At 51.7% G+C, this 24,787-nt stretch overlaps 1 protein-coding gene across 3 annotated transcripts in view; it reads right to left on the bottom strand.

Moving 5' to 3' along the window:
* The window catches only part of GMDS (GDP-mannose 4,6-dehydratase), a 472,279-nt gene that overhangs the window by 251,582 nt on the left and 195,910 nt on the right, over nt 1–24,787 (bottom strand). For all 3 annotated transcript variants that reach the window (XM_070464165.1, XM_070464166.1, XM_070464164.1), the window contains exon 7: nt 10,947–11,074. In XM_070464165.1, coding sequence (XP_070320266.1) covers nt 10,947–11,074 — 128 coding nt within the window. The remainder of the gene's footprint in view (nt 1–10,946; nt 11,075–24,787) is intronic.

Here is a 24,787-nt window from a genome sequence, read left to right on the forward strand (position 1 = left end):
TCAAGCCGTGGCATTCAGGCTCCACGAGGCCGGGGAACACCACAGACAACCGACTCTCTATGCGGGCTTTCCGTCCACCTCTCCAGACCCTTCCTTGTGGTCGTTCAGTCGCTCAGGCATGTCCAACTCTTTGTGACCCCATGGACTGCAGCACGCCAGGCCTCCCTGTCCTTCACCATCTAAGAAATCCTAGGCTGAGGGGGAGGATCAGGATGTCACAGCCCTGTTCCTCCAGTGTTGATCCTTCCTAAGCACTAAAAAGAAGTCACTTAAAGAATCCTGGCGAAGACTAATTAAATCCGGGTCCTTCCCACATGCTGGGCATTATGTTACACACTGCTCTCATGCACTGAAATCTGGGACAAGGCCTGCACGCTGGTCAGTAGATACGAGACCAAGAAAAACTACAACAAGAGAGAAAAAGGTGCCCCGGGGGGTCTTCTCTCCAGAGCTCATGGGTCTGAGCTGCTGGGTGATGTGGGGGTGGGGAAGATGAGCAAAACCATTGTTTTGTAAAAAAAAAAAAGTTTAATTTGTTTCTAGAAACAGTGATTTATATTTAAAAGTAGCATTTTAGAAAATGAAAAATAAGTGCACATTTGCTCAAAGGGTTTTCAAAACAGGAATGTTACAACATAAAGATACAGTATTTCACCTCCACATATACAGGCATCTGTGGGAACACAGTCACTGATAGGACCTCTGCCTGCACCGGAAGAGACCGCCTTTTAAAAGCAGACCCGCCTCCTCCACGGTCACAGGAAACAGGAGCTGAGTGGGAGTCTCTTTCAGTCATAACACTTACTGTTACCATTTACTGTTAATTTGAGTCTTTATTGTTGCTATACGATCCTTTTAGAAAACTGGCTAACATATATACTATAGTTCATGTATATATTTACTGCTGTTTAGTTGCTCAGTCGTGCCCGACTCTCTGTGGCCCCGTGGACTGTAGCCCACCAGACCCCTCTGTCCATGGGATTCTCCAGCAAGAAGACCGGTGGGGCTTCCTTTCCTTTCTCCAAGGGAGCTTCCCAACCCAGGGGTTGATCCCGTGTCTCCTGCATTGCAGGCAGATTCCTTATCACCGAGCCACACAGGAGCTCTTGTAGATATATATGTATGTAAACAAAACACAGAGTATTTTTTCAGCCACAAAAAGGAATGAAATCCTGCCATTCGCAGCATGGATGGACCTGGAGGGCATCACGCTGAGTGAGTGAGTCAGACAGAGACGGACAGACAGTGCCCACCCTCACTCAATGCTAAAAGATACAGCAAGCAAAAACACGGAACCTACAGATACAGAGCCAGGTGGGGGCAGGAGTGAGGATAACGGCAACAGCAACGGGTGAGGGCGGTCAAGAGCCAGACCCTCCAGGTGAGGCCGGGGGTGGGCGGACGGCGGGTGGCACGCTCAGCACTGCGCTGCTGCGCCCTTGAGAGATGCTCAGAGTAGATCTCAGACGTGTTCATCACAAGCTTAAAAAAACTGTAACGGTGTAAGGTGACAGATACTGCCTAGGCTTATCATGGTGATCATTCTGCAACATATACCAACATCAAATCATGATGCTGCACATTCAAAACTAACATATGCCAACTAGCTCGCAATTAAAAAAAAAAAGCAAAACCTATTGTTACCTGACCCTAATTTAAGAAAACTTGTACTGCTGTGAACATGTCCAGTCCATCCACAGTCACCTTGGGCGGCTGACATGCAAACTTAGTAGCTCCATATCTAAAAGAAATTTTAGAAGCAAGGTTTCTTCCTCAAAGAATAGAATGCTGTAATTCTTTTTAAAAGACTATATTTCAGTTACAGAAAAAAAATAATACTATGTCAAAAATGACAACAATATGCATTTTTTTCCCCCTTGGAAACTTTAGACTTGAAAGCCGCCCATAGTGTAACTTTTCCAGCGCTCCAGTTGAGTTCTGAGACCACCAGAGTAACAGCAGCGTTCAGAAACCGCAGGGCCGGCCTGGCTAGAATACACACACGGCCGCCGAGGGGCCGGAAACGCAGCCAGATGGTTCTGCTGAGGGAGGCACTTTTCTTCTTTATAAAACCAGAAAGGCAGTAATAGGTCAAACACAAAAATGCAGATACGGTAGAACCGAAAGCTAGCGGGAGACTGATGTCAGTGAGACAGGCACAGCCCCGTGCGGTGCGCCCATCGACAGCAGCCGGTGAAGGCAGGGAGATAAAGCGAGGAGACGCAACCCCGTCGGCCCAGACCAGACACCGGAGTGGTTCAGCAGGGCCACCGAGGCCTGGAAACAAGCACATGTGAGGTGTTAGACTGGGCACTTATGAAGGATCACAAAAACAGCAAAGATGGACTCTGTCCCAAGCCTGAGGGAGAGACAGGCTGCACATGGGTTGCTGGCCTGTCCATCTCAGCCCCCTGTCAGGACCCCAGGAAGCCCCCGCGGGACGGCGCTCAACATGGGTCCGGGGGTGGCCGGCACAGCAGGGACAGCAGGGTGCTGGATTGAGAGCTCTGAGCCGCCCAGGCCGGTCAGAGCCGGGCCTCCCGCGAGCAGGCATGTGGCCCAGGCAGGCCCTCCCAGGAGAGTCTTGGGAGGGGAAGACCTGCCCCCACGAGCCCCAGCAGAGCAGAGCAGGGCAGGGTGGCCGCAGGCCCAGGCTCACCTGAAGGTCTGTGGCCTTCTCTTCTGGGCAAGGGGGTACTCACAGGGCAGGTGGGGTCACCCTGGGGCCACTGGAGGGGCCAGGATCTGAGAAGCGTGGACTCCCAGCCAAGAGGAGGGACTGGTCTGAGAGAGGAAAGGGGCTGCAAAACCCCTCCCTTCATGTTTAACACAGATTGTGTGCTTGTCATGGTTTCCATGGAAGGCGGGTGACTGCAGGTCGCAGGTCCCCAGTGGGTCCAGGCCTGGGGCCCCAGGGGCTCCTGCAGCTGCGAGGGCCTTCGGAGCACAAGGCCAGGGCCTCACCCTGCAGGCATTAAGACCCCATCAGAGACACACTCGAGCGAGGGTTCAGGAGCTGCCACTTTACCGGAGAGACGGGGGGGGGGGGGGGGGGGGGGGGGGGGGGAGGGAGGGGGGGCCCCGGGGGGGGGGGGGGGGAGGGAGGGGGGGCCCCCGGAAGCAGCCCCCAGCTGCACGGCCGCTCGGAGCCTGCCGAGGTCCTGAGCCAAGGGCAGCTGAGCTGGACCCGGGCTTGCGGGGCTCAGCTTACAGGTGACTCACGGCCACACCGCCCGCTGACGACGGTTCCGGAGCCGCCCGCGGACAGTTCACTACAATGAGGCCTTCAGCGGCCTCTGACAACAAGCAATGGAATTCAAGCCACCTCGGCCCTTTCTTCCAACTTCTCACTCCAGAGTTTCTGAAGATAAGGATCAAATGAAGTGATTTCTGTTAAACCTGTATTTCCTGTACGGAGCTGATACCTTCCCCAGACGACAGGACGGTACAAGCACGCCACAGAGGAAGTCCCTGCTTGAAACCGCGGGCCGCCTCCCCTCCTTGCGCAGCTGCTGCGGCTTCTTCCTGACCCGGGTCCTCGGGCCTCGGCTCCGTCTCTCGGGGCAGGGAGGGGGTGCCCAAAGCCAGCAGCACAAACGCTGTCTCATCCCTGATTCCCGGGGAGGGTCGACGCTGGGGGTCAGTGCAAAACACGACTTCTACATCTCATGAGACGGTCTAAAGGCGCCAAGAACCCACCCGAAAAGGCCACGCAGCATCACAGTCAGGCCAGGCCTGCGGGCCAGGGCGTCTCCATTCAAAGCCAGCCTTGCCCTGTGAAAAATGCACATAATAATCCCTGCTCTCCTAACCACGGTCTGACATTTGTCAGGAGAATCAGATCCAAAGATGGGACTGATAAAGCACCACACAAACACAAGAGGATAACCTTCGGGGCTTAAAAAAAAAAAAAAAAAGTCCAGCGAAAGCACTTTTTATATTGTTTTCAGTCTGTTGAAAACACTTTTTATTTTGTTTCCAAACTTGAAATTTAAGACTCAGTGAAAGTCAACAAGCAATTCCCGAGCCACAGGAGACACCATAAGAAACAAGCCGCGAAACCATGGCGACGCCCAGGCCCGCATCTCCACGCGCGCGATGAGCACAGGGACCACAGACTCGGTCCCAGGCTGGCCAGGCCACGGTCACGGCCAGGAATGCACCCCGCCTCCCAGACCCTGCCTGGCGGCCCCCAGCCCGCCCATAGGGGAGCCAGCACAGGCAGACCCCAGCCCCAGCGCCAGAGTTCTGATCACAGGAGAGGAAGGGACGTTTGGAGAGCCCGAGGTCCTGCAGGACGACCTCCCTTTGAGCCACAGTTCAGAGACTCCTGCCGCCAATTCTGCCAAAGAGCTGCCTACCAGTCATGAAGTCAACTTTTACACATATTGAAAAACAAAGACAAATCATTACAAAGTGAGCATCTCATATGTGTGTGTGTGGCAGGGGGCGGGGGAGGGTTGGAATGGAGAGAAACTTTCCAGAACCTGTGACAGAAATCTTGCTCTATCAAAGAATCCTGCACCAGTGATGCGCTTGAAAACTGAGCAGAAACAGCATGGATCCCACAGATCAAGAGGTTTGTAAGGAACGGGTGTCAACGTTATCAGTCACGCTGCGGGCAACTGATCTTACAAACTCATTCTGTGATTGTTAAATTCAGTCTTATAAATCAGGGCCAATGTACCATTCTTTCTATGTTTTCCATATGCTCAGATAACCTTTTAAAAACAGGAATCAAAAAAAATAAATAAAAATAAAAATAGGAATCAAGTCTAGTGATAGTACTGATAGAACCTAGAGGTCCTCAGGAGACTGACCCAAAACGAGAATGTGTGAGCACTGCTCGGCGTTCCTTCGTGGCCAGAGTGCAATAAGAGAGAAACCTGCCTAAGCATGTTTGGCTGGGGTCAAGAAAATGCATCACAACTAAAACCTAAATGTGGTAAGAGTGTGTTTTGTGGAAAATATCTTATGCTAAGTATAGGAAACAATGCTTTAGAAGTAAGAGAAATCAAACACATCCCATATTTTTATAAATTCATTTTTAGACCCATTATGAAGAAGTAATCGACAGGGAGGGTCCATTCCTTACAGGGCGCCTGTTCTGTACCAGGTGTTTTGTGAGGCACAATGACAAGGGAGAGGGACAAACCCCAATCGGTGGGGGGCGGGCCCAGGTGGCCAACCTCATCCTGTGTTTGTGGAGGAGGGATTTCATTCTCCGAGATTTCAGGTCTCAGACTCTGCAGGAAGTGATGGACAAGGAGGTAGGTTCAACCATTTTCGTTATGAAATGAGAAAGTGCGGCAAAAGCGACCTCAGATATTTTGCGTAACTCAGAGGAAGTGGGGGACGAGAGGCTGCCCAGCAGTTTTGCATCTTTCTTCAGGGTCTTCACTAGTCACGTCCGCATGAGGCTCTGTCAGCAACACCAACCGTTTCACAAACGGCTTCTCAATTTTGCCTTCAGGTAATTCTGCTTCTGTAAAACTTTGCCTGTGAATTATTCGGGCTTCGTGGAAGCCCCATCCATGATTTTCTTTGCTAAAATGAGACGGGGTCTTCACTCAGTCCCCCAGGCTTGTCCCCCTGGGCACCCTGAACTTGTGAGCAGGATACAACCATGGCCTCTGGAACCACTTGAAAGGCCACCTGTAAAACCTCTTGGAAATTTGGTTCCAAGAGGATGATGGCTCCTGCAGACACCTGAACCACAGTAAGGTTCAAGAACTGGAATATAAAGTCAGTACCCTATCCTGAAGCTATTTAACTAGCAAGTCAAAGTGTCAACCATTTCATTTCTGCACAACAAGAGTCCCCAGCACTGCTGCCTCCTGTAAAATCATCACTAAATGCAGGTGATGTCAGCCTTTATGAGAGGCAATTACATCCATATCTCAGCAAGTCTTGTCACTGCGATTAAACAGCCAGTTCTCATCGTGGGCGGAAGCAGACAGGAAGTGGGTGCCAGCAGGGACAGACGGGAAGGCACAGGAGCAGACACGCGAGAGTCGGCCGGCGAGGGGGCAACAGGGAGGGCAGCTGGGGCCGCAGCCCAGAGGCGGGGGCCGTCCAGGGACCCTCGTCAGACCCTGAGAGGGCAGCTGCGGGCCGCAGCCCAGAGGCGGGGGCCGTCCAGGGACCCTCGTCAGACCCTGAGAGGGCAGCTGCGGGCCGCAGCCCAGAGGCGGGGGCCGTCCAGGGACCCTCGTCAGACCCTGAGAGGGCAGCTGGGGCTGCAGCCCAGAGGCGGGGGCCGTCCAGGGACCCTCGTCAGACCCTGAGAGGGCAGCTGCGGGCCGCAGCCCAGAGGCGGGGGCCGTCCAGGGACCCTCGTCAGACCCTGAGAGGGCAGCTGCGGGCCGCAGCCCAGAGGCGGGGGCCGTCCAGGGACCCTCGTCAGACCCTGAGAGGGCAGCTGGGGCTGCAGCCCAGAGGCGGGGGCCGTCCAGGGACCCTCGTCAGACCCTGAGAGGGCAGCTGCGGGCCGCAGCCCAGAGGCGGGGGCCGTCCAGGGACCCTCGTCAGACCCTGAGAGGGCAGCTGGGGCTGCAGCCCAGAGGCGGGGGCCGTCCAGGGACCCTCGTCAGACCCTGAGAGGGCAGCTGCGGGCTGCAGCCCAGAGCTGGGGGCCGTCCAGGGACCCTCGTCAGACCCTGAGAGGGCAGCTGGGGCTGCAGCCCATAGGCGGGGGCCGTCCAGGGACCCTCGTCAGACCCTGAGAGGGCAGCTGCGGGCTGCAGCCCAGAGCTGGGGGCCGTCCAGGGACCCTCGTCAGACCCTGAGATAAGAGCGAGCGCCACCACTCACACGGTCATCCTCAGGAGCAGACCCATGACTCCCTTGGGGGCGCGGGGTCACCTGATGACCCAAGGTGTGCCGACGCCACGCGGGGGTGGGGTGGAGGGCGGGGCCCAGGCCGCTGCTGAAGGCGGGTAATTCTGCCCCTGAGCAGGTGCGGGGCGTCTGCCCGGCATGGCATCTGCTGAGCCGGCAGCCCCACCTAGATGCGCTTTCCTCCTCTCCACGCACACGTGCACAGGTGCGTGCACACACACATACCCCTTTGCCAAGAACTGCTCTTCCGATGCAAGGCCGGATGTTCCATTCTACCTTTGTAAAGTGCAACTGAAAATCTGATCTTGCAACGTCTCTAATCCCCGTGCTGGGACTTACCTGTGGATGAAAACTTAAGGAGTAACCCAACCCATCCTAGAAGCTTCATTCGTCAACATGATGACACAGACAGGGCCTACAGTGTATGGGGTGTGGGGCCCATGGCCACTCCTGGGGTGTCACCCCCAACCAGTCAAGACCTGGCCAAGGAAATGTGGCTACGGTGACCTTCAGCATCTCTGCCGGGTATGGCCTGACTAGCGACCCGCTTCAGAGACCACTGACTCTCAGAGACTCAACCCTGACAAGAGACCAACTCCTCTTCTGAACACGAAGAAGAGGTGCCACAGTGAGCCAGCTCCCCTTAAATAGTCTCCAGGCGCTCCCACAGCATCTCCCCCCAGATCTGTGTGAATGAGCGCAGGGCGGAAATGCCCGCAGCAGCCTGCACGCGGGGCGAGCGGCCCGGGAAGAGCGGGCAGCTCTCCCAGCTCGGCCGCTGGGCTCCTGTCCGGCTGGAGGCCTCCGCTCTGCTGGGTTTCCGTCCCCCAAGAGCACAGCCCTCGAGTTCTCGTGGAGACAAGGTGCAGCTCCGACGCGCGAGCCCGGCCTGGGCACAGGCTGTGCTGAGGGCACGCGCACAGTTAAGAAGACGAAATTATTTTCACAGTGTGAACTGTCAGCTGACCTTATCCCAAAAGAAATGCAAGTTTACAGAATCTGGGTGATGGATATATGTGGCCGTTCACAGTAAAATCCATTCAACAATTCTGAACCTTTAACAATGTTTCCAATAAAATAATAAAAAAAAGGTGTAAGTGCACACCACTTGTTTACCCTAAAGTACAATATAGTTTAAAATAGAATTTATATTCTTCATTTCAAGCTGAAATATCTCTTACCCACTCAAATAATGTTTTAATCATCTTCATCTCAAAGCTAGACTATGAAACAGAAGTTAACGGATCTGAATCAGCAACAGGAAATGGCTTTGTACAAATTGCCGGGAAAATGTTCCCAAGACAGACAGATTCCCATCACGGACGTACAGCACGTGAAGGGGAAGGCTAATTCTTAACAGGGCTGCTATTTGTCCTTTTCAAAGATCGATAAGTTGATACATAAACCTTTTAGAGACTGTGACAAAAATCACTAGCCCAGGTGGGACCATCTATACCCAGTCCAGCAAACTCTCTCTACTCCTCCTCTCTGAAATCCATCCACAAGTAAAAAGTATAAGTTGCTTAACCTAAAGATGTATCGATACATTTATGTACAAATGAGAGGGATTCTATAATTAAAGCGTGTGTAAACAAGATGCTATTGTGACTCCTCTGATCTGTGCTGGCTGAGGCTTCTCAACTCTAAGACTGATTAGGGTGCCAGGATCTAGATATGGGTTAATCAAACAAGGCTCCTGTTTTTTCATTCTTAGGCTTGTTGATTTTAATTTTGGCCACACCTACCTTAACTCATAAGTCTGTGAAGCAGCTTCATTTTAATACAGTTACAATTGCCAAGGATGGTCCTATTTCTTAAAATGGGGATGAAAGTTATGAATTTTTATTTAATGATGACACTTTTTTTGGAAATCATGAAACGTCGATTTCTTTCAGAACCTGTAAATGAGAAAGTGGTTTTTTCAGCATCAGTATCTGTTACTGTCGGATCCCCGGGAGCCCTCAACACGCAGAGCCCACCTGTGCAGGGCACAGACCAGGCCATGGATGCCGGGGATGGCTGGCTCTGAGCGTGCATCTCTGGAATTCGAAAACACCACACTGTCCCTGGGGAGCCAGGCCCTCCTGCTCTCATGCCTTACTCTCCAGGGCAGTTTAGCACCTGGGGTTGCTGGACTAACACGTCTCGTCAAGGAATCTTAAACATGACATCATTTGGGAAGACCTTTAGAAGTCTTTGAGCCAAGATGTCTCTGAAACACTTCCCTGTTCCACGAACACAGACGGGTCCTTTGCGCCGAGGTCTGTGTGACCCCGAGCCGAGGTGCGCTTGGCATTTCGGGATGAAGTGGCCCCGCAGTCCCCACGCAGACCCAGTGAGCTCCCGGAGGGGCCTGCACTACTTCTGCATTTACCCAACCGTCTCATGCATTTTCGTTGGATTTTTCTGGCATGTTTTCCAAATGCCATTTATTTTTTTCCCTGATTGAAAAAGTTTGTATGTACTTGTTTCAATACATGGAAAATACAGAAGTCTACAGAAGAAAATAAACATAACCAAAAATAAGTATTACTAACATTTTGATATACTGTTTATTGCATTATCAAGATCTATTTCTGAGTTCCAACACAAACTTCTGAATCCCAGTGCAAAAACATAAAATGGAATGAAATTTGATCTATTTGGTTCCAAAACTGCAGAACAAGACTTTGGATAAAGATGGATACCTTCACAGCCTTCTAAGTTAGCTGCAGGTATTTGCAGAGAGCTAGAAGGTTATACGCCAAAATGACAGTATTGAAAAACCAATTATTTTTACAAAACTTGCCTTGTATTCTTAAGAAGGGGAGGCCAGATAGGTTAGATGAAAGAAAGTTTCAGGTTCTTTTACATCACCTTTCGCCCACTGTCTCATAGTTTTTAAAAATGTGGACTTCTGTAGTTCTTTAATGCAATGTTCTTAAAGTATATCCAAGGGCTACCATCAAAAAGCTTCATTTTGTTTACAGCTCAAAAGAACACATGTAAATGATCTAAGTGTTTCACTGCTGTGCAAAATATTAAACCAGAATTTTGGGGGCCATGCTATAAATCAAAATGTAGATGTTTAAGTATGCAACATTTTTAACTGTCACAAACAAAAGCAGTGACACAGTGGAGTCAGCCTCTGTGTTAGCAAGGGAACTCATGTCTGCTTTCTTCTGTAAACGGTAAAGCTTCTTTTTGAACCACATCAATGAACAAGGGAGCCAGATCCGGTTTCCCAGAGGCATCACTGGGAACAGAAATAGTTCTGAGTGCAGGAAATCGGTGAGCACCTAAACAGGCACCGCGGGCTCCGGGACAAACACCCCGTCACCAACACACTCCTTCACGTCTCACCACGGAAATGCCAGATATCAGCAAGGTAAAGGTAACGATTTGTTCACAGAAAAATCATGCTACTTACGTGTACATTAAATAACGTACACGAGCCAAACTGAAATGTAACATGCGCGTAAATCCTGAGACTGGAGCCTAAATCCCCTCGAACAATGCCTGCTGCTCCGCAACAGCGTCCCTGCTAGCATCTCTCTCCTGCTCTTTCTTTAATGGACAGAATTCACGGGTGGGAGTCACAGGCTGCCCAGGGCAGGGGGTAAGCAGAGTCTGAAGCAGCAGGAACCATGCTGAGGACAGCACTCAGGAACAAGCCAGCACACCTGCTGAAGGGCGCAATCATACAGACTGGCAGTGACATCAATCCCAGTAGTGTTTCTGGGGGGTCTGAACACCAGTTCTGTTCACCAACAGATTCTCTCACAGGCCGTCACTCGCATCGTGGGTGGGAAGAGGGAGGAGGCACGCGGAAGACACTCCAGAAAAGAAAGAACACCATGCATTTTCTGTCCACCGTCCAGCCCACTGGCCAGCATCCTCGTTTTCAATAATGAAAACGATGACTGTGAGGGGCTCCCCCTCTGGACTGCGCAGGACAGCCCGCACACACCGCTGATCGTGGGCCAGCAGGGGCCACGGTGTGAGCTGAGACGCGGCTGCAGGAGCACGCTGACCGCCGCCCCCGCCAGGCAGCCCTCCCAGGAGGCCTGGCTCTCGCTCGGACAAGCAGACGCAGACACTTGAGACCAGAACGCACTGGTTCCTACCTCCACATAGTCCTTGGCGTGGCCCCAATCTCGTTTGGCATCCAGATTTCCCAGACTGAAACATTCCAGTTGTCCAAGGTGAATCTTCGCTACTGAGCGGCTAATTTTCCGAGTAACAAAATTAGCTCCTAAAAGAGACAAAAGATGTATTATCAGTTGAGTGATTTTGACATTTAACAGTTTGGTGAACCAAACACAATCTTGAGCCTCTGGGCATTTCTTCCATCCCCTCCCCCCTCTAAAACAATAACAAAAGGAAACGACGGAGACCACGGCTGTCACTTAGGCAAGCTCAGGAGCCCCATTGGAGCATCACGCCGGCTCCATGGCCACGGCAAACATTTGGGGGCCGTCTTGGCATCCCCCACATGCTGCAACATGCAAGCAGGCCCCAGGCCAGAGAGCAGCTCTCAGAAGGCCAGTCTTCACACAGAAAATTCAACTGGGTTGGGCAAAGGGAAATGCCAGAATCTGTAATAAGACCACCCTCATTTTTTAAGAACATAAACATCATGCATTCCTATTAATAAAACTATTTCAGGGTTCATGGGGAGAGAGAGAGGAGACTAACCTGCCTCCCAGGTGGGACCACAGGAAACAAACAAGAAATGCATGTGGCTGCTGGAAGGGGGGTGGTCCATCCTCCTTTATCTAAAGAAGGTGGAGTGCCGAAGAATTGATGCTTTGAACTGTGGTGTTGGAGAAGACCCTTGAGAGTCCCTTGGACAGCAAGGAGATCAAACCAGTCAATCCTAAAGGAAATCAACCCTGAATATTCTTTGGAAGGACTGATGCTGAAGCTGAAGCTCCAATACTTTGGCCACCTGATGTAAAGAGCCAGCTCACTGGAAAAGTTCCTGATGCTGGGAAAGACTGAGGGCAGGAGAAGGGGGCGACAGAGGATAAGATAGTTGGGTGGCATCACTGACTCAATGGACAGGAACTTGGGCAAACTCCGGGAGATGGTGAAGGACGGGGAAGCCTGGTGAGCTGCAGGCCACGGGGTTGCAGAGTCAGACATGACTGAGTGACTGAACGACAACAATGGTGGCTATCCAGGGCTGAGTCTGAACTTCCAAGACTCTCTGTACTGACTACAGTGTCACCTTCTAGAGTCACCCAAGTGTTATCTACAGGACAGCATTTCTGAATTCACTATAAATATTTTGAAATGATCAGATGAAAGGTATCATACCCGAAAGGAGTGAAACTGTTTTAATGTTCTCTGGTCTTTAATGAAAGCCTCTATCCACTCTTAAAAGATCACAAAGAAGGAGAAAATTAAAAGGCACTTCTGAGGCAGCTTTATCTATGCCCCCGCATCTAAGTAAGGTTATCACAAAGCTACCAAAATCTCAAGGTAATTAACAGGCACGTGAGCTGGTCAATGGTGGCGTCACACAGTTTAGACAGATTGCCATCATAATTTAATCACATTTCAGTAACTTTAGCTTTGTTCTTCTGCAGAAGAAACAGGGAGGTGAGTGTTATGACAAAAGCGTGGGCTTGCAGACAAACTGACACAGAGATAAGGGGGATTCTTACAAATAGGTTTTCTCAACTTTGGCAAGAAGAGCCCAGCACACGTTCAAACACACAGCAGACTCACTGCACAAACTTGGCAGATGCATTTATACCAATGCCCTACGAGTGACAGTGAGAATCTGAATTTTCAGCCTCTCTTGGCTGTTAGTAGAGTGCTTTAAGAAATCCAGCTTCAACTTTGCAAGGCACTTTATAATACACATAAGAGCTCCTTCCAAAAAGAGCCTTTGAATACAAAGTATTTATCAGGCACGATCCTTTTCAATCTACTACCAATTAGCAACTTTTAATTTACTATTAATTTAAAGTGACAATTAAATTTAGGCTTGATGTCTATCTTTGTATTTTAGTGTCAGGACCATGCTATCATCCTGAAGTTCCCTGGCTAAATTTGTGATGTCAATTCAGCTGTTACATGACTTAGTACTTCCTTCTTTGTGGCCAAATGGACAAGGACACACTGCATTTCTGTATCTGTTAATCAGCACACGACCACTGGACTGTTCCCATCTCTTGGCTGTTGTGAACGGTGCTCCAGTGAACGCAGGGGCACACCTTTCTGTGTGGGGATCAAGTGTGCATTTCTCCCGGAATTACTGGGTCCCAGGTCAGCTCCACGGAGCCTCCCTGGCAGCTGAGCACTAAACACTCTGCCTGCAATGCTGAGACACAGGTTCACACCCCGGGTCGGGAATGTCCCCTGGAGGAGGAAATGGCAGCCCACTCCAGGACTCTGGCCTGGGAAATCCCATGGACAGAGGAGCCTGGCGGGCTGCAGCCCATGGGGCTGTACAGAGTCAGACAGGCCTGGAGCGATGCAGCGCTCACGCGCAGGGCAGCTCCACAGCGAACCCATCGATCAGCCGCCAGGTGCCGGCACAGTCGTTTGCCAGCTGCGTGCTCACCAACAGCGACTGGGTTCTCATTCCTTCACCTCCTCCCCAACAACTGTAAGGTTTTATCTTTTTAGTGACAGTCATCCTCATGGGTACTTAAGTGTTATCTCCTTGGGGTTTTGATTTGCATTTCTCTGACAACTAATGACATTAAGCACCTGCATTTTCATGTACTTATCAGCCACTGGTATATCTTCTTTGGAGATATGTCTAAGCAGGTTTTTTGTCCAATTTTTAAAGGACGATGTCACTGGTCTTTTTAATCTTGAGTTGTAAGATATATTATGGGTCCAAAACCGTTATCAGACATGACTTACAAACATTTTCTCTCATTGTATAAGTTATATTTTAACTTTCTTGATGGTGTCCTTTCACACACAATTATTTTTTTAGTTTTTGTGAAGTTCAATTTGTCTTTTTTTTTTTTTTAACTGTGTGAGCTTTTGGTGTCATATCCAAAAGGGCTTTGCCAACCCAAGGACGGTCTTGAAGATTTTCTCCTGTATGTTTAACACCTTGGGTTGATTTGGTTCTTACATGTAGGTATCTGACCTGGTTCCAGTTCATCTGTGTATGGTGAGAAGAAAAGGGCCCAGCTTCAGCCCTTGCGTGTGGCTATAGGGCAGCCTTGGTACAGCGTGTGTGCTGGAAAGGCTATTCTTTCTCCCATCTGATGGCCTTTCTGCTGAAAGTCGATTAACCATGGACACACGGGCTTATCACTGACCTTCAGTCCTGTTCCACAGACCTAACACCTGCTGGCATGTGAGAGCCACGCATGTGATCAGCACAGGTCTGTGGGAAGCGTCACAGCCAGGAAGTGAGTCTTCCGACTGTTCTTTCTGTTTCACTTTTTCTCAGTCCCTTGAACTTCTGCGTGAATTTTAGGACCAGTCTGTTGATTATGCACGAAAGGGGCCCGACTTTGCAGGAATGGTGTTGACCATGCAGATCGGGGTGGGGGGGTGGGGCGGGGGAGCTGTCCATTCTGACAGCACATCATCTTCCTGCTCATCAGACGGTGGGAGGGGGCTTCCACTGATCTGGGGCTTATCCAGTTGCTTTCAGCAATGTTGAGTAGTTTCTAGAGAATACATTTTCCACTTTTTGTTAAATTTGTTTCTAAGTAGCTTACTCCCTATGATGATATTATAAGTGTAACTTCTCATGATTTCGTTTTCAGATTCATTTTCAACATTTTTATTGCCACCATGTTTCACTATTTAATTCCTGGGAGAGGCTTAAAGTGATTGTTTTTTTTTTCAATTTGTTCTTCCCATAGAGCTGAGTGCCTGGGTCTCAATGCAGGAGACACAGGTTCGATCCTGGGTCAGGAAGACCCCCTGGATGAGGAGGTAGAACTCTTGCCTGGGAAATCCCGTGGACAGAGGAGCCTGGTGGCCACAGTCCATGTGGCCACAGAGAGTCGGACACGACCGAGTGGCTGAGCGTGCACGCACGCGCTTCATCTCCACTCATCACACACGCTTCTTGTTCTTTGGGGAGAACTAGACAAAGCCACTTCACCTGAGGGCTGAGGCCTTGGCGGGCACCCTGTCCAGCCAGGCTCGGCGTGCAGATGAAGGAGGGGAGGCCCAGGGCCCGGGCTGGGCCGCCCCCGGCTCCTGCCGTGGCTGCGGGCATCAGCCTGCCCCCGGCGCAGGAGGCGTCCCCCAGCGCAGGAGGCATCCCCCTGGACGGGTTAGGGTGTGGTGTGCGGCACAGTACACAGGGAATGAGGCACCTGTGAGCATACACATACGCGCTTGATTTCCAGTAGCCTTAAGCCGCAAGACCTCAGCCAGGATGAAGGCCAAGAGACGGAAAGTCGGCCCAGTGAACCGAGGGGAGGCTGCTGGCCGTGGGCTCTGCCACCCAGACCACGTGGCACTCTGAACACCGGCAGGACAGGCACAGCTGCCTGGCCAAGCCTCGGGCACTCACCCGGGGGACCCAGCACGGCAGACCGTGAACCATCACAGGCACAGAAGGAATCAGGATCATCAGGTCTTAGTTTGTAAAACAGGGATCATAACAGGACTTACCGTGTAGGTCTGCTGTTTCAGAAAACCTAGGTAAATGTGATTAAGGAATTCTCAGTAAGTGTCACCTATTATTACAACTATTACATTACAAAGTTAATGGTACCCATAATTAAACCTCAATGAGAAGTCCAGATTTCTTAGTTTGTTCATGACTAAGTCCCTAATTCTCTGATTTTGGAAGTCTGAGAATGAGAATAGATCTAAATAAACAGCCAGAGGCAGGCAGGTGGACTGGCACACCAAAAGCACCAATAACCATCTTTTATATTGTATGTTGTAGGTTACTTTTTCAAGGTAAATTCACTAGCCAAGGAAAAACAGAATACACACAAAAATGTATACTAATAAGAAGGAAACCAATCAAAATGGGTTTTAGTCCAAATACTAACTGAGATTGAGATCAGGAGCTTTTCTAGTATTGACAGAATGAAAAGTTCAGAACTTTTACTTTGGCAAATAGCAGACAAGAAAACCATCCCATTAAAAAACGCCAAACTATGCTGGATGAAATATGATGACGATTCACTGAATTTCAAAGCTGAGTCTCACATACCGCCTGGCTCACAGGTGGGCCCCGAGGGGTCAGGCTGGGAGTGGGTGGGGCGTCACCTGAGTCCCTGGAAAGAGGTTCAGCTCTGATTTCCAACTGGAGGCAAAGGGCGAGGCTTCCAGAGAGGTCCAGGGAGCAGGGCCACACGCCCTGGGAGTCACTCGTAATATGTCCCTTTTCTCAGTGTGTGCTAAGTCACTCAGTCATGTCTGACTCTGCGCAACCCTATGGACCATAGCTGGCCAGGCTCCTCTGTCCACGGGATTCTCCAGGCAAGAACATTGGAGTGGGTTGCCATTTCCTCCTCCAGGGGGTCTTTCCGCCCCAGGGACTGAACCTGTATCTCCTGCATTGCAGGCACATTCTTGACTGCTGAGCCACCGGTAAGGGTAATCCTTCATGAGCAAGAGTGCCAAACAGGGCCTCCAGCTGGAATAGGCTGGGGGCGATCAAGTCGATTTCCTCTCAGCGCTACTCTGCTGGTTGCTCGACTGCTCTGAACAGCTCCCCGGGTCTCTTTTCAGAAAAGACAGGTCTGTTTATAATTCTGGCCTGGAAAGGCTGTGCATATTCCCATCTGTACCAATTTTCCTTCTCATCCTACCTTCTTGAATCTTTCTTCTGGCATACTTTCCTTTCTTCTTAAAACGCACTCCTTAGAAGTTCCTTTAAAGTGGCTTGATTCCGAGGGTCCTGAGAGCCCCGAGCTGAAGGCTGCCCCGTCAGCACTGGGGGCACTAGCACACAGCCTGCCGGCTCCGGCTCTGTCCCGGACGAGAGCGCGGTCAGCAGGGCGGTCCCTCCCCTTGCTGCTCTGGGAGACCAAAGACGCCCCCTCTGTCTTCAGCTCCTGGAGTCGAGTGCAGGCGTCTAAGCGTGGTTTCTGCTCCGTGCACACGGTGTCTTCCTGAGTCTGAGTAACGCGCGGACCTCTGCGCGTGCTGCCTCCTCTTCACCCTATTTTCTTCTTTCTGTTTCCTTCTGGAAAAGAATGCGAGACCTTCCCATGTTACCTTACAATCTCTTCACTTCTTTTTAAAATAATTTTCTTCCTTCTGCCTTTCTCTGCAATATGCGGGGTAACTTCCTTAGATCCATGTCATTCTCCTCAGCGTCTAGAATTTAAGTCAAACATTTAATTCTTCTTTAAACGACCTCTTATATCTAAAGTTCTCTCTGCTCCTTTTGCAGATCTACCTGGGTATTTTTCACATTCTGCTTTTGCTTCTTTCGTTATGATTTTTCATTAAACACACCCTGGAGCTCTATATTCTGATAGGACGGCTCTCACACGTCCAATCAGCTCACCGGTGACTGACCTCTCTCGTCCCCTCTGCTGACTCTGACTCCCTGGCTTCCTTCTGCACTGCCGGCGCTCCCAGCTCTCTGTTAGCAACAATCCGCTGGGAGCCGGGGGACACGGCTGCACAGAGACACTGCCCTGCCGTCTCCTCTCACCTCCCCCAGCCCCAGGGGCACAGGGTTCCGCCCCCACTTCCACGGGAAGGCCCAGACTGAGCCCACCCCCCCTGCCAAGAGGCGGGGTGGTGAGAGGCCTCCTGGGTCACCACATCCCACTGGGTGGATGGAACCAGGGGGCACCTTGCTGTCCCTCACGGTCCCTGCCTGCCAGTGGGCAGGGCTGCCAGCAAGGCCAGACAGACTTGCAGGAAGAAACCCACTTGCCCTGCACATCTCAGTACAATATGAGCAACCACGCCACGCTGGGCATATTTATTTTCACTTTACACATTCAGAAAACTTTCACTTTACTGTTTTATTTTGCATGGAGTATGTCTGTACATTGACTACATGTATATAAAAAATACATAAAAACCTGAAATTTGTCTATCTTGCTCACACGATTTCTCTGGCTCAAATACACTTATCTGTAATGATTTTTTCATGCACAGGCAAACTCATGAAATTCAAGAGGACCCTGTTTCTCTGGGCCTTCCCCTCCTGCCAGGCCTCACCTCCCATGAGGCCTGATGACCAGGACCCTCTGAGAAGCTGGGGAGCAGGACACGGGCTCAGAGGGTAGCCCAAGCCAGACCCCAAGTCCCTGGCTCTGTTCCCATGTCTGATCCTTGCGTGTGTGTGTGCAGACATCCAAGCCTTTGTTCTATTAAACTTTCTAATCTCATCTAACAAAGCAACCACATAACACCCTTAAGTCAAATACCTTTAAGGCAAAACTTGAAGGAAAAGGAGAACTGACAAAATTGACAAAACACACACCTTAAATTTCCAGCATTAAACTGTAAGACGTGAAGATAGCACACTCAGTAAAATTAAAGAACTAGATTATCTGTTAAAATACATTCTCTTCCACAGTGCATCACTTCAACAAACCTTTTCAAAAATGCAACAGCGGACACCGTGGGGAGACTGAGCGGCTCTAAGGGAAGAAGCACCAGGAGCCCCCAGGGCCCCAGAACAGCTCTTCTGTCATTCATGAGACAAGTCACCTCTTCTCTGGCCAAGCTCTAAGTGTGGGGGACTGCAGCGGGCCGCCTGCCCATGCCTGGGGCGGCGTGCGCACACACACAAACCCGTGAGAGCTGCCCCCATCAGCACCAGGCAGGAGGAGAAGCAACCACGGTGCCTCCAATAAAATTCTACCCCGCTGCCCAGCACTGCATCCAAAAGAGCTTGATTTAGAGGCTTTTTGGAATTAGATAAAGCATAGAGAAAACTTGGACGACGTTCTTCGGCAAACAGAAATCATTCCAATGTTCCTTGAACCCCTGGCGACCTCCGCCAAGCCCACGTCCCACCCCGCAGGGATCCCGGCCACCCCGCCGGGCAGGGCCTGGGCCGGGCGCGGTGCAGACGGGGTGGAGAAAGAGGAGACGCGGGAAGGTCACGGCCAGAGGTGCAGACTGCGGAGATCAGAGGGCCCGTACCTCCTGTGCTGTGAGCCCGGCCAAGAGCAACAGTGTCTGACTGCGGGGACCCGGCGGACAAGAGGCCCATTCACGGCGTGAGCTGCCACCTCCGGGCAGCTAGTCATAAATGTGGGCTGAAGAGAGAGGTGCGGGCTGCTCTGCTGTTTGTTGCAGCGCACGCTGCCCTTGCCGGGGAGCTGGCCTCTCACGTGCCTGCGCGCTCACCCTCCTGTCCTGGGCTGTCCTGGGCACTCAACCCTCGGGGCAGCCGCCCTGGAGATGCAGTGTTCCCAGGACAAGCATGCCTGGGGGCCACACAGGGACTTGCACACCATCCTTTGAAACCCACTCTTTCTATTGAAATGACTTGTTAATGTTAAAAGACGACTGATCTCTGGTGGGCCTGTGTCGCGTCTGGGTGCATCCAGGGCGGGGCACCTGCTACATCAGGAAGGCAGTGCTTCTCCCTGGCCAGGCTCACTCATAACCGCGGGGATTCAGGTCCTCCATCTTCCATCTCGACTCAGAGCCGTCCTGACCACTGAGAAGCAGAGCACAGCCGCTTCACAGAAACCTCACGTTCAAGGGACCTGAAAAGCCAGCATCTGCTTACAGGCGTTCCAGTGCAGAGGCTGCAATGTGAGGAAATCTCCCAAAGGCTGTGCTTCACACCCTTCATCTGACGGGAAACAGGGACAAGACAAAGGTCCACATGTGGAGGCCACGGCGTCCCCTTCTGGGGTCATCTCCCTTGGTGCTTGGGATCCAGTTCCTGTCCCAGAAAAGTGAGCAAACGTGCGCCCCAGCAAACAATGGCGTGCAAGTGACACCTCCGCACTGCAGGCCGGGCCCAGAGTGCAGGCTGCCAAGCCCCGAGGCAGGGGCCGTCCACTCCCGCGGATGTGGCCACTCCACTCCTCAGTGTCTGTTCCAGGAAGCAAGTTCACGCTCACGACCATCAAACTTAAATAACTAGCAGCATCTGCCTGCGTCTTTCACAGCAAGAGGGGCATTTATGTGTCATTTTTTCCCATATGGGGTATTATTGATAGCGCATGACTGTGCTGGGTCCAGAAGTTTGCTGTTCCGTCACTAAGTCACGTCCGATTCTGTGACCCCGTGGACAGCAGCCCGCCAGGCTCCTCTGTCCTTCACTATCTCCCAAAGTTTGCTCAGATTCAAGTCCATTGAGTCGGCTGGTCCAGCAGAATAGATGATACTCGTTTTTAAGGATATTTTCAGTTCCTGCCTGATTTTCTTTCTTACAAGGAGACGCCGTGTCTGCAGGCTTAGGAAACACTTCAGCTGAATCGTCCACCGGGACCTCCTGCGTGCGCCGTCCCAGGGCCGTGCGCGCGGGCACACATCCATACTGAGGTCCGCAGCCACGTCCAGCCCGTCTTCCTCCAACAGAAACCTCATGGCTCCTCAGAGGATCGCCTCCCTCTTCCTCTACGAGGTTTGCTTCTTCTGCACAAATCCATTGTTAGGGTTTTAAGACGGACCTGGGGCCGGGCTGAGACGTTTCCTGCGGACTTCACCGCAGCCTCCTCAACGTCGTGTGGGCACAGCGGCTTCCCCTTTTCCACCGGTAAGACGATGCTGAGCACCCACCTTCCTCACCGCCAGGAAGTGCTCTCTGCGGTCAGACTGTGGTCGCACTTCCTAGACTGCGGCCACTGTGGGCTACTTATCCTTCCACACATCCTCTTTGGTGCCTTTTCAGACACTCCAAACTTACCAGATATTCAGCAAGTGTTATTGCAATGATACGCCTATTCTGGCAGAAATAAGCCTTCTTCAACATTCACTTTGGCCCACTCTGGGAGTCTGGATGTGACCCATCGTTCGGGTTCATGCAGACCATGAACGTCTCTGTAACAATACCTGAAGTGTCCATTCAGCCAGGGCTGTAGGAAGACAGCGAAGGGTCTGCTGAGAGATTAAGCCTAAGCTCTAACTTCCTGAAAGGACCCAGGACCGGAAGCCCAGGAGTCCATCAGCCAGTAACTACCAAGGTCAGAGAAGCAATTGGGCTGACTTCCGCTGACCCAATGGGAAATGCCGAATGTTCGCAAAGCCTCCTGTCTGAAGTTCTCACCGTCCTGGCATTAAACAGCTTGACGGAGGAACCATGGGCACCACACCTGGCCCCAGGGCTCAGCTGGTCCCAAGGCTCCAGGGGCAACACGTCCTCCCCCAGGACGGCGCCCCCCACACACATGGGGGAGAGGCCCCTCCCCAGTTCCTAGCATCAGTATGGCATCTGAGCCCCACGGGAGTGCTCTCAGGTCCTCAGGCCCCAGACTCACAGGCTTCTTCCTGTTTTAAAAGCACAAAGCCGGTGCCACCCTCACCCCTCCTGGGTCAGACCAGCTGTGTGTCTCGGCTTCCAGCGACAAGCGCCGCCAGCCCCACCCCGCATCTGTGCACAGGCTAAGCCTGCATCGCGTACTGCGCGCGTGGGAGACTGTCTGAATAGCTGGATAGGACGTCAGGGCTCTGGCAAAGCCCCCAGCGCCCCTCGCCCTCAGGCCAGGGCCACAGCCTCAGGAGCCAAGCTATGCCGCAGGCTCTCCAGGCCCCTCACAGGCGGGTGGGCGGCCGGCTGCCACGAGGCCTCGGAACCGCGGACGCCCAGGCCAGAGGCCTCCACCGAGCCCCGAGTTATGTCTGCTGGCTGCACGCAAGGCTCCACTTCTTCTGCTTGCTCCCTGTGGCTCCTTCCCCACCTTCCTTTTCTTTCTTTACCACCCGTATTTTCTACAGAAAGAGTTTTCCTCTGCAAAAGATGAGCACAGGAGAGTAATATGGCTTTAAAGACTTTCTCTAGAAGAATCGTTTCTGCTCAGAGTTTGGTCTCTAACTGAACTCTGGGAATTGAAAATAAACAACAAATACAGGACACTTCCCACCAGTACGGGGTGTCTGGTATTCTGGAAATTACTGACACTTCACCACACCTCATCTACCTTAATTACCCCTTAGCAAGGTCTGAAAGCTGAAAGACAAGCTGTCACCTCTCCCTTCATGAGTCTCCCCCATTCCTTCATGATTATCACATTTGAATGTGAGGTGGCCACAGATGGGCACCCCTTCTCCAAATGCACGCTCAGACATGCGCTAATGACCCTACTTACAGGACTTCCTCCCAAGCTCACAGGCCCTTAAGTGAAGACAGTCATCATCCCATCTCACAGGTGAGAAAACCAAGGCTCAGAGAGATGACGTTGCTCCTGACATAAGTGGAGGAGACTGGCTTGGGTCTAAGCAGTTGATGACTCCTGGGTCCTCACCTGAATCTAAGCCAATGAAAAAGGGGAGCAAAGCCCCATGATAAACAGGAAAAAAAAAAAAAAAAAAAAGCTTTGGCTCAAACTAAAGTTTGGGGAAAATGCCATTTGAAAAAAATTTGCAGTGTATCTTATAATAAAATTTAAACAATAATTGTACATTTTTTCCCCCTTAGTATCACCAAAATGTATAGTGGACTTTTTTTTTTCTTTCTGGTTTGTAATTTCTTTGACAAAACATTTTGCACTTCACAGGACCACTAATGAAAATATGTGAACCATTTTTAAAAATACTTAAAGGTTTCATTAACTTTCCCAAGGGTCTCACACAGGCCTTTGGTGTTTACCCATAATCCTTCCATATTCATCATCATCTGCTTTTGGCTTCCCTAATGCAAACATTTGCTGGCTTAACTTCCAGAATCTCACTTGCAAATGGCGTTTCCTGTGGTTCCAGCGATCCTCCAGGACCGCGTCCACTTCTCCTTTCTGCAGTGAACGGACAGCTCGGCGGCCACGCAAAGCCATCTGTAAACACCGCGATCCGTCCTCAGTGTTCCGCTCAAACTCCTCTGGCTGGCAGCCCCGCGGGGTGTGCGCTGTGCAGGCCACCCCTGCTCCGAGGGCTGCTCCCTCAGACGGGGACGCTCGAGTCCAGCCTCCAGGGTTCAGCGGGGAAGCACAGGAGGAGGGAAGAGCAGAGAGGGGAAGGGAAGCACACGGGCTCTCAGGGCGCCCGGACTGCGCTCACCTGTGTCACACCCGCGCCTTGCGTCTCCACTACACGGACCCCGCGGGCACGCAGGGCACAGCATCCGCTCGCTGGTCCTCACGAGACAGCCTGAGCTGGACGTGGTCCCCGACACGGAAGAGGACCGAGGGCTGCCCAAGCCCCTGCCACGTGGCCCCGGCCCACGCCTGGCTCTGCACAGCCTGCAGCCCCGAGGACGCTGCCCGGACGGGTGGGAGCCGTGCTACGTGAGACCCAGGAGTCGTCAGTTTGGTTTCAAATGTAAATGCCACAGAAATCGCAAAACATTAAAAAAAAATCAGTGTTAACAATGCTGGAAGTGTCCTCTCAGGAGGTGGGAAGGGACTTGACTCTCTTGAGTGGTAATAACCACTCGCTGAGACCAAGCCCCGCTTTAGAAGTCCCTCATGGGCTTCACCAGTGGCTCGGTGGAGCCTGCCAGTGCAGGGGTTCAGTCCCTGGTCCTGAAGATCCCGCGCCGGGGGGCAGCTGGGCCCGAGCGCCACGGCTTCGGGGCTTCTGCCCTGGAGCCTGGGGGCTGCAGCTGCTGAGACCCACACACCCTGGAGCCAGCGCTCCACAGTCAGAGCAGCCCCCACAGTGAGAAGCGCGCAGGCCACAACCAAAGAGAAGGCCACGCAGCAGCGCAGCCGGCATAGCCGGGAGAGAAGGAAACAGCAGCATTCTAAAATCTTAAAGAGAAAGAACAGCCCATCGTGTCCTATCAGGTACACCTCATCCTCTGCAGAGAAGAGCAGGCGGTCAGCTCTGCGACGCCCAAGTGTCACAGTCCACGGGGGGACGGAGGCCGGAGGACGTCACTTCCTGCCCAGTCAGAGGCCACCAGAAGCCTGGTCGGGCCACACTGAGCAGCCAGCGACCTCATCGTAAATGCAGGTAGAATGGGTCTGCGTTGAGCCTGCAGGACTGGACTGGACTCTCGTGTGGGCTTACTCATACCCCAATTTCACAACAGGTGGCTGCACTGTTTTCAGTAATTCAGGTTGTGATGCTCACCCAAAACCACAGAGCACTCTTAATGTATAGCAATACAAATACATAGTTGGCTGATTTGATATTGGTTTCCATGTTTCTTCGTATGTCTATAGCACTGTGATTTAAATTTACCAGCCAGATTGACAAATACTTCAGTCATTTTTTTTTAGATTATCTTATTTATAAATAGACATCCACATACAGAAAGGGGAGTGCTTCCTACCCATCAGGATTAAATACAAACCAGTTCCAACTATTTAATGTATACCATGCATCCTCTTATAACCCTAACCCTAGAGCATTAAACAGCTGTGAGTTTGAATCATTTCAGGGGAACACTCTCACACTTCAGGAGCATCTCCAGAAATGCTATCATGGTCCTGTGCACCGAGGGAGGGGCTTGGACGTGGATCCACAGTTTATTCCCAAAGAAAAGCTGTGCCCAGCTCTAATTTACAACAAAAGATACAAACGCTCCTGTGCTTTGGAGGGGGAGGGAGGGCAGTGGAGCCACCCTGGACGCGGGCTGCGGACAGCGGGCCCCTCTGCAGGGAGAGCTCAGCCCCAGCTGATCAGAAGAGCTGGGAAGACGCTGACTGCTCTGTCCTCAGGCTTCTCTGACCTCAGGCCTGACCTCCAGGAGACCTGAGGCCTAAACAGTCTCACGGGGAACTATTTAAATCACATTTCTTTTCTCCTGTGTTTAGGTGAACATTTGCTAAGCTCTAGGAAGGATTTACCACAAAGTAAAAGTGATACATAAAGAAAAAGATGCTGGTCTTAGAGAAGACGTTCGTCCAGATTTGGTGACAACCTCTGGGGCTGTCACCCTCAGCATGACTAACTCTCAGCTTCGGGACTCTCGTCCATGGGG

This window comes from Odocoileus virginianus, unplaced genomic scaffold, assembly GCF_023699985.2.
Source record: "Odocoileus virginianus isolate 20LAN1187 ecotype Illinois unplaced genomic scaffold, Ovbor_1.2 Unplaced_Contig_19, whole genome shotgun sequence".
Taxonomy (NCBI): domain Eukaryota; kingdom Metazoa; phylum Chordata; class Mammalia; order Artiodactyla; family Cervidae; genus Odocoileus; species Odocoileus virginianus.